This window comes from Mercenaria mercenaria, chromosome 11 (genome assembly GCF_021730395.1).
Source record: "Mercenaria mercenaria strain notata chromosome 11, MADL_Memer_1, whole genome shotgun sequence".
Taxonomy (NCBI): domain Eukaryota; kingdom Metazoa; phylum Mollusca; class Bivalvia; order Venerida; family Veneridae; genus Mercenaria; species Mercenaria mercenaria.
Window position 1 is genome coordinate 41,031,540 of NC_069371.1, and position 16,091 is coordinate 41,047,630.

The 16,091-nt window shown below is 36.2% G+C and overlaps 1 protein-coding gene across 3 annotated transcripts in view; it reads right to left on the minus strand.

The window, feature by feature from the left end:
- Positions 1–16,091, minus strand: part of LOC128546537 (formin-like protein) — a 69,702-nt gene that overhangs the window by 46,311 nt on the left and 7,300 nt on the right. For all 3 annotated transcript variants that reach the window (XM_053517235.1, XM_053517234.1, XM_053517233.1), the window contains exon 2: positions 9,455–9,538. In XM_053517235.1, coding sequence (XP_053373210.1) covers positions 9,455–9,538 — 84 coding nt within the window. The remainder of the gene's footprint in view (positions 1–9,454; positions 9,539–16,091) is intronic.

Below are 16,091 nucleotides of genomic sequence, written 5' to 3' on the forward strand. Positions count from 1 at the left end.
AACCAGATCTCAAGTTACGAAACTTTGCCTATGATATTGCCAATGACGTGAAAAATCTGGAAAAAAAGGACAAATAGTTCCTGTAAAATAAGCTGACATGGTAAACTTTGTTAAAAAGGGCATCATTTAACCAAAATACCAGCTAGATCTATGTAACTTGCCCTCTGAGACCACCTTATGTGGTTGAAGACATGTGTGAAGTCTGAAAGCATTTAGCCACGTAGTTTTTGAGAAACCTACTTAGGTGCAGATTTTTAAATCAAACATTTTAAGTCAAAAGGGGCATCACTTAAATAAAACAAGAGCTGTCCGTAAGACAGCCAAGCTCGACTATTCGAAATATTGTCCCAGAAGCAGGAAAATATTACCCAAAAAGGTTAAATATCAAAAGAGTTTTAAGTTCAAAAGGGGGCATAATTTGACCAAAATGCATATCAGTTATGGGACTTGCTGCTGTCAACTAGTTTTATAACCCCGAAGGCACATGTGAAGTTTCAATTCAATATCTGCATTAGTTTTGGAGATGGAAACTCGCATGTAAAACTTTAACCAGAATTTTCAAAGTCCAAAAGGGGGCATAATTTGCCCAAAATACATGCCAGAGTTATGGGACTTGACCAAGTGGGGTTGGTAATTGATCTAGAAAAAGAAAAAAAAAGTTTCAAATCTATATGCCTTTTAGTAATTGCTGTATGTACTTGCACGCAAAACTTTAACCAGAATTTTCTAAGTCCAAAAAGGGGAATAATTTTCTGAAAATACATGTAACAGTTATGGGACTTGATCCAGTGAAGTTAGTAATTGATCTAGAAAAAGAAAAAATAAGTTTCAAATCTATATGCCTTTTAGTAATAGCTGTATGTACTTGCACGCAAAACTTTAACCAGAATTTGCTAAGTCCAAAAGGGGGCATAATTTGGCCAAAATGAAGGTCAGAGTTATGGGACTTGCTGCTATCAACTAGTTTTATAACCCCGAAGACACATGTGAAGTTTCAAATCAATATCTGCATTAGTTTTGGAGATAGTAACTTGCATGTAAAACTTTAACCAAAATTTTCTAAGTCTAAAAGGGGGCATAATTTGCTCAAAATACATGTCAGAGTTATGGGACTTGACCCAGTGAGGTTGGTAATTGATCTAGAAAAAGAAAAAATAAGTTTCAAATCTATATGCCTTTTACAAAATAGCTGTATGTACTTGCACGCAAAACTTTAACCAGAATTTTCTAAGTCCAAAAAGGGGCATAATTTGGCCAAAATGAAGGTCATAGTTATTGGACTTGCTGCTATCAACTAGTTTTATAACCCCGAAGACACATGTGAAGTTTCAAATCAATATCTGCATTAGTTTTGGAGATCGTAACTTGCATGTAAAACTTTAACCAAAATTTTCTAATTCCAAAAGGGGGCATAATTTGTTCAAAATACATGTCAGAGTTATGGGACTTGACCCAGTGAGGTTGGTAATTGATCTAGAAAAAGAAAAAATAAGTTTCAAATCTATATGCCTTTTAGAAATAGCTGTATGTACTTGCACGCAAAACTTTAACCAGAATTTTCTAAGTCCAAATGGGGGCATAATTTGGCCAAAATGAAGGTCAGAGTTATGGGACTTGCTGCTATCAACTAGTTTTATAATCCCGAAGACACATGTGAAGTTTCAAATCAATATCATTCTGCATTAGTTTTGGAGATAGTAACTTGCATGTAAAACTTTAACCAAAATTTTCTAAGTCCAAAAGGGGGCATAATTTGCTCAAAATACATGTCAGAGTTATGGGACTTGACCCAGAGAGGTTGGTAATTGACCTAGAAAAAGAAAAAATAAGTTTCAAAGCTATATGCCTTTAATTGATGACTGTATGTACTTGCATGCAAAAACTTAACCAAGGTGTGACGCCGACGCCGACGCCGACGCCAGGGTGAGTAGAATAGCTAGACTATTCTTCGAATAGTCGAGCTAATAAAAGCTAGAGTTATTAACTACTTGTCTTGCTAGATCATCTCATCATGCAGGATGGTATGTGTGAAGTTTGAAAGCAATTGATCTAGTAGTTTTAGAGAACATGCTTACATACAAGTCTTTGATGTGGACACTGATGCCGATGAAGGCTTAATGTGACAACAAAAGCTCTACTAACTGAAAAGATTCATATTGTTTAACCCTTACCCTGCTATTTCTATAATGAACCCGTCTGCATCTTCCAATTTGGACAGCACCATTAACTGTTAAAAGGGGTGCTTACCAAAAAGATACTGGCTGAATAGCGAACAGTGCAGACCATGATGCACTGGTCGCAAAGGCAGAATCACTTGCAGCCAGCAGGCTAAGAGTTAACTCAAAATCCCGGATGTAGATAAATTCCTTGCTTCTTCTCAAACTGCAGACAATATTTTCAGTAACAGCAATGTTTATAATGCAATCAATCTATTACAATAACTTATATACAACTATACAGATGCAAAATGCTGAAAATTTTCTATTGATAGAGCTGCAGCTGTAGCATATAGATATCAATCAACTTTCTCAAGGGCACCGAGACTGTTCTTACATAATTGAATATTAATACAACACAAGTACGAAATGTACAAACAAGTTAATGAGACAGGCTTGTTTCCTGTTAGAACTTAATAAATGAAAATAAGTAAACTGCAAATGCTTCTTTGCTATAGGCATCACTGAAAGGTTTTTCATAATAAAGGTTTCAGATCTGCTGTGGGTGTCTATATCTATATTATAATATCTCAGTATATGGGGAAATCAAGGACAAGACAGGCTCAGAGGATTTCAAAGTATACTGCAAAGTAAATTAATTTGATTCACATCAAATTTTGTAGTTTTGTCCAAAAAAAGACTATTTCATGTGGACATGAATTTGTTTGTTTGTTTGTTTTGGGTTTAACGCCGTTTCTGAACAGTATTTCAGTCATGTAATGGCGGGCAGTTAACCTAACCAGTGTTCCTGGATTCTGTACCAGTACAAACTGTTCTCCGCAAGTAACTGCCAACTTCCCCACATGTATTATCAGAGTTGGAGGACGAATGATTTGAAACACAATGTCTTTTATCAAATCGTCACAGAGAACATACGCCCCGCCCAGGAATCAAACTTGCGACCCCACGATCCGTAGACCAACGCTCTCCCTACTGAGCTAAGCAGGCGGGTTTGAACATGAATTTGTAGATTTTAATTTCGGGGACTGATATAATCATGAAATCTGTGAAAATTATAAACGAGTCCCACTGAAATACTATTGATTTCACAGTAATTGGGACCTGTTAAACAATCATGAACTTTAATAAGACTTGTTGCAATTACAAACACTAAATATTATACCTCAACACTTCCATACAGCTGGCCTAACTCTTACTATGCTGAACACAATTGATTCTGCCTTTGAGACCAGTGTACATCACATCCGTGCAGTCTGTTCAAGATCTGCACTGTTCGCCATTCAGTCAGTTTACCTTTTTGGTAAGCACCCCTTTTAACAGTTAATGGTACTGTCTAAATTTAAAGACAGACAAATTCATTATAGAAATTTAGCAGGGTAAGGGTTAATCCTTTCCTTCACTTGGGACACCAGTTGTCACCCTTAGAAATTGAAGCTAACCAGTGTATTGGATTTATGTCACTATGTGCCAGATTTTAGACTCATTTATACTATGATATATGCACAGAAGCAGTCCATAGTAAGTGCAATTCCATAGCAATTCACACACACTGATATTAACTCTCCTGAATACATATAGAGTTCCATCAACAGGACAGACAATCTCATGAATTCATAAATCAAGTATTTAGTTCATACAAGCAAAAAAACTGAATCTTTATCCTTAAAACAAAGGTACATTGAGAAATTCCTCAGATAAAATAGTTTATCTGCCAGTTTTCGGTTTTATTACATAAAGAATGAGTACATAAAGAAGGTAGTATACCCAGTTGGAATTTCTAATTGTTGTGGGCAATAACTGAGATAATATATAGGTGTTAATGGTGCTTTGTCTTTAACCCGATACCTCAAAGATAAGGCTGTAATTTCCTTGGCTATTGACCTCCCCTGAGTTTTATGGGTTTTGTAAACACCAACTTTATATGCTTGTTTTGGTGGAATGTATATCTATTTCAGCCACATAACCAAACTTAGTTAAGATAAAAGGGTACTCATTGAAAGTTTACCCCCTATTTATCTTCCCCACCTGATCTCTGGCCTACTGGGTAAGTTTTGCAGTTTTCTCAGTTCACACATTTACACTGCATTACACTGGCTGCAACAAACTTTTAAGGGTGGTGACAACATATCACTGCCTGTGCCTTCATTTGCCCAAATACGACTACAATTAACCCAGAGCTTCTTAAGTGCCAGCTCCTTAAATTTTTGCTTTCGTTTATCTCTTTCACCAACAGATAGAATTCTGCTGGCGTTTTCAGAAATAACTTCTTCACTTCAGAATGTAATACCATCAATAATGGGTGTTAAAATACAAAATACACCCTTGATATCACCCACTGTCACACATTTAGAAGCATTTCGCGCAGAAGTTTCCAAAGAAGTGCTATTTCTTTTTTCTTTATGATTCTTTCGAAACTGGTATCATGTTTATGGTCCACTTGACTGGATAAGGAATAAAACTTACCCTGCTAAATTTCTAAAATGGACTGGACCATCATTCAATTTGGGTAGTATCACTTATTATTCAAAGGGGTGTTCACCGAAAATTTACTGACTGAATAGCAAACAGTGCAGACCATGATCAAGCCTGCATAAATGCAATATAACTTGCCACCAGCAGGCTAAGGGTTAACCAACAGACAAGAGTGACTGACCGATTTTTCTTCACTAATTTTCTTACCTGGCTATCCTACCAGACCATCCAGCTTGATATACTGTCACTGAATGTCTAATGGGATTGACTGGCTACTGGCTTGACTGTTAACAATCCAACCAGCTTGATATATTGCCACTGAATGTCTAAAGGGATTGACTGGCTACTGGCTTGACTGTGACTGGCTAACAATCCAACCAGCTTAAAATACTGCAACTAAATGTCTAAAGGGATTGACTGACTACTGGCTTGACTGTGACTGGCTAACAATCCAATCAGCTTAATATACTGCCACTGGATGTCTAAAGGAATTGACTGGCTACTGGCTTGACTGGCTAACAATCCAACCAGCTTGATATACTGTTACTGAATGTCTAAAGGGATTGACTGGCTATTGGCTCGACTGGTAAACAATCCAACAATCTTGATATACTGTCTGAATGTCTAAAGGGACTGACTGGCTATAGACTTGACTGGCTAACAATCCTACCAGCTTGATATACTGTCACTGAATGTCTAAAGGGATTGACTGGCTATTGACTTGACTGGCTAACAATCTAACCAGCTTAAAATACTGTCTGAATGTCAAAGGGATTGACTGGCTAACAATTCAACCAGCTTGATAGACTGAATGAATATCTCAAGTGACTGACCAACTTGACCATTTTTTTTTTATTTGGGTTTTACAGCGCACCAACACAGTATAGGTTATATGGCGCCAAACAGGACTACAATTTTGGTTTCACATCTTATTTACATCGAAATAAATTCATAAGGTATGGAATCAAAATTTGTATACCTGCTAGAATCACAGAGTCACAGCAAATCCAAGTGTTAAGACCCTATTAGTAGCCTCTTACGATCATGCAAAGGTAAGGCAGTGGTTCCAATTCTTTTCATACACAGATCGTCCCAGAACCACATGGGGCGCCGACTTGACCAAATGATTGGACAGACAAGTGAGTGACTGACTAATTGAAAGGCATCTTAAGTTTCGTGTTCATTCAAATAGATATTCGATAGAAACAATAAAGTTGGCTAAAAATATTTCGTTTTTATTGACTTTCACAGTCTTGTGCAAACACATTTTTCCTCCAGCTGATAACACAAGTATTAGGATACTATTTATTCAAATCAGTTTCTAAAATACTGCAAGTTACAACTACTTTTATTTGGTTCTCTAGAGCTCCAGTACAAGCCCAAACAGTAAAAGTAAGTTTCCATTCTGAACTGGCTGTGTTTTGACTGTTCTCAATTTTAGTACACCTTACATTTAAAGCCATGATTCAAGAGCTATCTTATGACAGCAATGTTTGTCTATAATTACATGTATAAAGCCTTGTCACTAGAAAAATTAAATTAAAGAATATCAAAAGTCATAAAATTGGCATAACTTTGTGAAAAGGTAAAATAAAGTTTAATAAATAAATATACATTGAATGTCAGATTATTACAGTGAACAGTGAAGTTTCAATCCATCACCACAAGTGATTTACAAGATACCAGCTTACAAACAAAAACCCAAGTCCAGAAAGGGACATAGCATCACAAAAATACAAAATAGAGTTACGGGAACAGCACAATGCATGTCACATTATAACAGTTCACAAGTGCAAAATATTTCAATCCATCCCAACAAGTGGTATCTGAGATAACAGCTTACAAACAAAACTTAACCAAATCAGGATATGAATGCAGATGGGGTGACAAAATGCTCTACTATTCTTTGAACAGTGAACCTAAATAGGACCCTTTGCAAATTCATCGGAAAGAAAATACATAAATCACTGTGGATTCCCCTGAAACAACCTAATACATACAAGAAACATCTGATCAAAGATTTGTTTGTTTTTGGTTTAACATCGCACTGACATAATTATAGGTTATATGGTGACTTTCCAGCTTTGATTGTGGAGGAAGATCCCAGATGCCCCTACATGCATCATTTCATCAGGAGCGGACACCTGGGCAGCACCACTGACCTTAAATAAGTCAGCTGGATGGCTTTCTCACATGAAGAATTTAATGCCTTGAGAGGGGCTTGAACCCACATCGGTGAGGACTCAGGAGCAAATGATCTGAAGTCAGCGACTTTAACCACTCAGCCACAAAGACCCCTGAGACACCTCATTAATACTGATACAGATCTGCCAGTGAATTATGACGGCCCTATGTTGCTCATGAATCTGACCATGACCTTCTGACTCTGTGGTTGCTTAGACCAAGTCTGGAGAAGATCATAATGTAGTTCATGGGAAGATGTTTATAAAGGTTTTTCTATCCTACAGTGCAGTTCAATATACAATGTAGAACCATCTGAATAAACCAGAGACAGGTTTACATTGTAGATACAACAATGCTACAGAAGATGTAAATTAAACAAAGTTACTTTCAGTAACATAAACATTTTCATCTTGAAGCACGCCCCTTCAAACTTCTAATGAATTTGAACAAGAGCACCACCTGCGGGTGCCGTCACTCATCTGCAAGTACTGGACAATAGGTAAGAAAAGAGCTATAGTCAAGATTTTCTAAGTACGAAACGGGCAATAATTCTGACAAAATAAATGTATATAGTCACATAATGATGATAAACAAGTGTGCAAAGTTTCAAAGCTGTAGCGCTTGTAGTTTTTGAGAAAAGGCGGATGTAAACAAAAATTTAAACAGACGCCAACGATCAAGTGACCATACTGCAAGATTTTTTTCTCAAAAATCAGACACGCTAAAAACAAGACGTCGGAATATGCAAAAACATGCATCATGGTAATTTTTTGTAACTAAAATCTAGCATAAAAGATTAAACTGTCACTAATGGTGACAAATGCCCCCGCAGCGCCTTGACCTTTGACCTGGTGACCCCAAAGTCAGTAGGGGTCGTGTACTCAATAAGTACTATCAGCACGTGAAGTGAAGTTTGAAGGTCCTGGGTGCAGTGGTTCGCGAGTAAAGTGCCTTCATGCAAAAAGTTAAACTTTGTGACGAACGAACGAACGAACTAACGGACGGACAGTTGAAAACTAATATGCCTCCCTTCGGGGGCATAAAAATAAAGGACAAGGGGAAATACAAAACAGCAAAAATAAGATTTTGACAATAAAAACATATTTGTTGAGGAAATAAACACTTAATATGATATAACATGCATGCTTAATTTCCCCTTCCTTGTTTTAACCAAAAATGAGCCACTTCACTTTGACCCCAGACAAATATTTTAAGAGCCAAGTACTTGCTAACTGGGAAATTTTCTTTAATTTTACTTTCGAAGCCAACAAAATGAAATAAGAGGAAAATAATTAATTCTTTATGCAAACATAACACGCTTGAGCAATGTAAACATTTTTATGTTGGAAGTATGACGTGTATGCAAACAAGAACTTGATAAGTTTCATGGAGATTAAAGCACAATGCTTTTTTTGGCCAGCATTCTGTGTTTGAATATGCCAGATTTTCTAGTTGTGCATTTCTCTGAAAGCAAGCTTTTTCCTACTTATTAGAAGATATAAAATTTATCTAGAGACTCCAACACAAGGTCATCTACTGTCGAACCACAGTCAGAAATAGTTTCTAATTAAACATGTTCAATACAAAAAAAAAAAAAAAAAAGAATGTGCCAATACTGTTGCAGCTGGTCAACAACTAAAATAGGTATACACAAAAGGCATGAACTGAATATAAATGTCGCAGTCCAAACTGGAATCTAGGCAGATCCGGAATCTGCCTAGACCAAACTAGAATTCTAGTTTGGCTAGACCGATTCCGGATCTGCCTAGGCAAAACTGGAATCTTCTTGAAGATAGATAATTATCCATAAGTTCACTGAATTTTTCTTTTTGTTTTGACATTTTGTAGCCAATAAGACTCTCAAACTTGTATTACATCATAAATTGAACAAAAAATTTATGCAATGATATGTGAGCTTGAAAGTACACATGGGCAATATATATATGGTTACATCTTTGTTTATTATTAACGCCTTAATTGGTAATTATTTATTTTACTTAACCAATTAAGGCATTTATATTTATCTTTTGTTCTTACCAGAATATCGATTTTCGTCTATTATAAATAATTTTTTAAGTTCATAACAAATATTCCAGTTTGGCCTACGCAGATCCGGAATCGGTCTAGCCAAACTAGAATTCTAGTTTGGTCTAGGCAGATCCGGAATCGGTCTAGACCAAACTGGAATTCTAGTTTGGTCTAGTTCATAACAAATATTCCAGTTTAGCCTAGGCAGATCCAGAATCGGTCTAGCCAAACTAGAATTCTAGTTTGGTCTAGGCAGATCCGGAATCGGTCTAGACCAAATTGGAATTCTAGTTTGGCCTAGACCAAACTAGAATTCTAGTTTGGTCTAGGCAGATTCCGGATCTGCCTAGATTCCAGTTTGGACTACGACATAAACATTTGATTATGACCAACTGGCATTCAGAAAAAAACAAAACAATTTCACTGTAATAATCATGACTTATCAAAGAAGGGGGTAATGGAGATTGCCAAACATTCTGCCCATAATTTTCACTTGCATAGAAACTACTGTCCAAATGACTCGTATACACTCAGTTTTCTTTTTTCTTAAAGTTGATTTAAAGACTGGTTTCCTTCACAGAGTGCCCACTTACCTGGTCACAAATAAGTTCCCATTTCTTTTCATCATCATAGCTCTTTAGCAACTTGGCCTTGTCTGGAGGCAAGTCCATAGAATTCTGCAAAAATAGGAAGACATTCTTTTTTCATAATTATGTCATTTTGTATACTATAGTCTTAATTCATTGTTAGGCTGTTAGCCAGTTGTAAGCTGGTGTTTTTCAATTCCGCAAGTCATGAAAATAAAGAAAGAAATTAGAGCTCTGTCTCAGGACTACGATCGAAGGCTTTCTATATCATAATCAATACCATGACCAAAATAATCCCTTGGGCTTTTGTGAAATACATATGTATAAAACATGTAACAATATCATTTAAATGATGAAAATCAACAAAAAACGTTTTACATTTGACTTCTTTAAAGTAAGGAAAATGTAACTTGTAAGGCAAAGCAAAGTTCAAATTTAGTTTAATAAGCTTTAACAAATTATCCCATTTCAAAATATAATTCACTATTTGTTACTTTTCACCTTAATAAAGATGTAATTATATCCCAGCAATTCATCTAGCAAGAAGAGCTATTTGTACAATATGTATGCCGTGATGGCCCGTCCCATTTTCAGTCCAGAGATCACTATGAACTTGCCATTTGACCTACTGACCCCAACACAACACCTAAGGATTAACTAATGATTACATAGCATGCTGTCACCCTATGAAGTTTGAGGTCTGTAGGCCAAAGCCTTGTTTGTTAATATTGAGTGGAAAAAAAAGGTCCGTTTATAGTCTCCCTACCTACTCACTTTTTTTTACCTCTGACCCTAAACTTTTTATCAGGGATAATTTTCCGCCTTTCCGTTTTTTTTAACATTTCCGTTTCATTTTAAAACTTTCACGCCATTTCGCTGAAATACACACATTCAGTTTTACAGACTAGAATGTGTCTGTAGGACACAGGGTGTGACCCCACTGGAACATTTGTCACAAATAAGGGGCAATAATTCAAATGTCTGCAGTTTTAAGGGGGTATAGCCTCAACAAACATTTTATATATAAAGGATTAATTATTCTAGACCATATACTTTTAGAGCTATAAGCATCACAAACAAACAATCCACCATTATGACTATTTCAAGGGCTTCAACTGTGTAATTAGCAATAAAATCTCAAGAAGAATGCCAAGTGTGCAAGATCACATCATGATAAAGACTTGTGCAAGGTTTCATGAATTTACATCTATCTAGCTAGGCATGTCATTACGTGAAAATGTTTCAAGGGCCATAACTTTGGAAATAGGAGGTGGAGCCAGACAAATAAAGAAGAGGTGTGAAAGTTATAAATATCGTGATAAAGACTCATATATCAATTTATATCAAATACTTCTTGAGCTAGGCGCGTCACAAGGTGAAAATAAGCATTTTTGACGATTTAGGGGCCATAACTCTGGAAATAGGGGACGAAGCCAGACGAAAAATAGTAAACCTGTGCACAAGTTCATATCATGATAAAGACTCTTGAAAGAAAGGTTTCAAATCCATATTAAATACTTTTTGAGCTAGGCCCATCACAAGGTGGAACTGTGCATTTTTTACTATTTCAGGGGCCATAACTCTGGAAATGGGGCCATTAGGGGACATAGCCAGATGAAAAATAGGATGTGCGCAAGTTCATATCAAGATAAAGACTCAATTTATATGCAATACTTTTTTTGAGCTAGGCGCGTCACAAACTTCGGACAGATGGACAGACGCACGCACAGACAAAACCAAATCTATATGCCCCCTCCAGTCTGTTGTGGGGGCACAAAAAACATTGAAATTCCCATAAAATGCGTGAACATCCCGACAAATTACGAAGTCATGAAACTATGTATACGATGACTTTACAATATGCGGACCCGCAATGTGAACAGTTCAAGGGAGTAATCACTGCAATAGGATATTCAGTCATGTGACGTCAACACAGCACCAAGATAGTATTGAATCGAGACTGAGTCAATCACTCAATGACGCGTCAAAGTGGTACTTTCTGGGGACACCTAGTATGCTATTTCAATCACCTTCGCCGAGTTTCCATTTACGACTGGATGCAGCGATCCAAAGTTTTCATTAGAAATCTCTTTATGTCACAGGTCGGCCAGATTTTCTGAGGTCCGTTGTTACTATAAGGAATGTATTTCAACCAGTAAAAATGTGCATTTTATTTTCGACCGGGTATCGTTAGAAAGGTATATCTATTAGGCAGTGGCTACGATTACGGTACCGTAATCCTAGCCTCCGGTTCTAGGATTACGGAAGTTCCGTATTCCTAGAAAACCCTATGAGGATAGGCTAGGATTACGGAAGTATTTAAAGAGGCATAAAGTATATGTTAGGACAGGCATAGATGATGTTGTAAACTTACTTATTTCACTTAATTTTTCATGCCTGCCTTATTATTTCGTGTTTTCTATCCGCCGTTTTGGGTTAGTATAATCTTAATGGCGGCGCGGGGAAATATATTAGAAATATGAGTGTCAAAGTTAGATTAAAAAAAAATCTATACTTTGAATTTTATGATTTATAACTATATTGTATTTTATTAAAGACCATTTGTGTTGACTTGATGAAAAAAAATGCATATATATATAAAATGCAAAAAAGGTATATACGAAACATAGATAATTCTATAATATTTCCGCGCACCGCCATTAAGATTATACTAACCCAAAACGGCCGATCGATAGCATGAAATATTTAGTGAAATTAAGTGAAATGAGTAAGTTTACAATGTCATTTATGCATGTCCTAACATAAATTTGATGCCTCTTAAATACTTCGTAATCCTAGCCTATTATCATAGGGTTGTCTAGGAATACGGAACCGTAATCATAGCCACTGCCTATCTATTAAGAATTAGGGACAATACGGACCATGGGACAACCCGGACCAGACAACCCGGACCATATTTGGGACAACCCGGACCATGTTCGAGGACGACCCGGACCACGTTTTAGGACGACCCGGACCATAAATATAATAATATATATGTGAGCAATATTCATTGTCAGTAAACTTCATTTATCGACAAACGTTTTGGAGGATCTTATCGTGGACGACCAAGACCATCATTTAATGAAGTTTTGTAATCCTTTAACTGTCATTAAAATTGTCAAGTGTGTCTATTAAACATGATTATTGAAATAATTGCAATTTTGTTTGCCTTTTCATGTAGGTGCAACATACGTATCTTTAATCATATGTTAATTGAGATACTTACCTTTTCATGTTTTAAATGTGTGACATACGTATCTTTAATCAAACGTTAATTGAGATAGTATTACTTACCTTTTTATGTTTTAAATGTGTGACATACGTGCCTTTAATCATACGTTTATTGAGATACATAAAATGTGATAATGCTTATTACCAAATAAAATGTGATAATGCAACAATGTTAGTCTTTCATCTTTTAAAATGTGTAACATACATGTTTTATTCCTTTTTCGTGAGTAATATTTGGTAAATGAGAAGGAGATATATAAAAGCCACACAATCCATTTATTCCATACTTGCTTTTTATCAGTATTCTCTGACTTTCCTTCAGTGTGCTATATTTTAACTTGGATTATTTGCTTAGTGTTATACTAGTATTTTGTTTAATTGTGGATTATTAAAAAACGTGCTTGTGTTCTGTACTTTGTTATTTGTGTCTGTGTGTATGGTGTAAGTTATGGCGGAAAACTGTGTCTTTTGTGATAAGTTAGTGCGCTCTCGACAGCAGGCAGTGTCTTGTGACGTATGGACAAAGTGGCAGCATCGCACGTGTAACACGGGTAAGTTTGTTTTAATTCGATATAGGTAATAATATGATATTAAAGACTATTCATTTATATTAATTAAGACTTACGAAGAAATACACATTTCCGTATTAAACAGTGATGTGTTTTTTAATATCTAATCCATTAATATAGGGTTGTTTATTATTAGTTGATTGACCAAATTCACCTACTGTAATACTTTAACTCACCTGTACTATCACGGCATTACTAAAAAGCACACGTGACCAGAGGTGATAATTCAATTATTGATGCTGTGGTATTAACGGGGTATAGTTCAATTAGCGTTATTAACGAGGTGATAATTCAATCAACCTATGTTGCGTATTAAAGCGGTGATAATCACAGATTTTTGTTTGTGAACAAATTGCAGCTGTATTGTCTCACCAAAGTACACAAATCCATATTAAAGACATGATAAAATTATATAATAAACATGTAATTTGCATAACACAGTTTATGACATGTAATGCCAATAAAGTTATGTTAAATACATGAACTTTGTCACTCTTTAGTGCAGTTATAAGAGACTACTTAAACATATTATTTAATGATAACTGATGAAAAACTGTGAATAATGATTTGCTCAAAACGGGATGGAATTTGAAGTCGCACTTTTTATAGTATATTTCTCGATTCAAATTATATACTTACAATGTTGTTTTCATCATTTGAAAAAAAAAACAAAAAACAACACTTTATTACAGGGATAAGTGTTACACAGTATAGAGCTGCTGTACGTGATGGAACAACTCTCCAGTTCACCTGCTACCTTTGTAAGAACGCCGTGCCCGAACCAATGGACATTACAGAGTCAGACCAGGTAAAGCCTTTGATATGTCTTTTTTTTAAATATATAATTTATAAAGATGATCGGTCTTTAAAATGGAAATTGAGATCAATTTGTTATGCATATTATAAGAATATAACCGCTTACATACATTTTGTTAGACAGAGGTAATTTTTTTCTGTAACATGCTTTGCGAGCTTGGTGTTCACAAGAAGCCCGTGCACAGGTCTTTCCTGTAGAGAAAGACCTCGTACTCGGTCTATATCCTATACATAATGTCTTGCTGTTTAAGCGTTGTTTGTTGCAATTTGTTGTTGCGTTTGTCTAATTCAAGCTTGACACCAAAGTGCAAAACTGCTGGGAAATTCTCATGGTGTGCCTTAATTACGAAGACCGGTAACATATGAAACAAATAACATGTAAAACGCATGTAAAATAAATAATGCAAGAATATATTTGTTAAGTTTTGATGTGTGGTATAAATTTGATATTTTTATACTCGTGCAATATTAATCACAGGTGCTCGTCCAGTCTTAGTGTCCATATGTAGGTACCCCATATGCTTATGTCTTTTCAGGATGCCGATATGACTGTCAATTACAGTGAAATTCCAGACACATCTTCACATCTGCCGTTAAGGGTCCCATCAATTGACGAACCACTGACGAGCACTAGGTTGTCAGCTGCCGATAGTATTATTACCGAATCTACAACCGTGAGATCTGATGAAACGATGACTAACGATGATTCAGACTTCGACGTCACACGTCCTGATAGAGAGATGCCCGAAGAGATTCAGGAAACGTAAGTTTAACAATATTAAATTCAGAAAAGATAACTGGTCTAAAAATAATAACAGGATCATGAATATATACGTTCAGGAAACGTGTTAGAACTATTTACAGTTTTTCTACAAAAATATCCTGACGTCACGACATTATGACGTTATGATGCGATGCACGTGACGTTGCACGAACAAACTGGATATAATTTTGTTAAAGCCATTCAAAATACTTAAAATAAATAGAAATTGTGTTTGTTTTAGTGTACGATCGAATTATATTCCACTCGTGAACACTATAAATTACATTTTCACTCGTGAATTTATTGCATTATAGTGTTCATTCGGTGAAATATATCTGATCTTACACTGAAACAAATATCGCCTATAATTGTTATGCATCAGTTTCGCTTTTGTAGAACCCTAGCGGATGAGACGGTAAACAACGCGCCAAACCAGGCACCAGTCACATATGAGGTAGTCGAGGGAGGGTCCGAACGGGGGTACAGCAAGCTGGTGTCGTCGAATGGGTATGCGTTTGTGAAGAAGCGAACACTTGCGAACGGTACAATCGATTGGAGGTGCAGCGTAAGAAGTAAGGTAGTGGGTGTCCAGCAACGATTAAACAGTTCCAGAATACATTCCGAGTCGCAGGGGGATCTCACAACCATCAGGCAAAGCCAGGTCTAGTGACAGCCATAAAGGTGAAAAAAGAGGTAAGAAATGAAACAGATTTAGCAATTTTTTTTTATTATTTTTTTTACAATTATATACAAGCATTCCTAATTTGAAATACTTCTTTAGTGATTAGCAAGAAAACTGACGCGGAGCGATGCGTGCACTATAATAAATTAATATATGTCTTTACCATAACAAAATCATGTCACCAATTTAACATTCAAATATAACAGGAATGTATGAAAAAGTCTTACTTAGAAAATAATAGATAAATTTGAAGCATTCCTGCAACAGCCCAGCTACATTTCAGGTGAAAACGATTGCCAAGACGAGGTTATTTGAATCTGCTAGCGTTGTGGTGAAATCTGTAACAGACGAGCATCAAAGGCCAGAACAGCCCGAAGGTTCCCGATCTAGTCACGACGCGCTATTGAAGATGTGTAACTGCAGCCGTAAGGAACTACGCCCGAAGGACCCGACCGGTCTCGACTTTGAGGTAATTCTGCTATTTCAGCTGTTTATGACTGAACGCACTGTTTTTACAAATCTACTAGAGCATAATTCGTAATCCTCCAGTTATGGTAATATAAATGGCTTATTGATTTC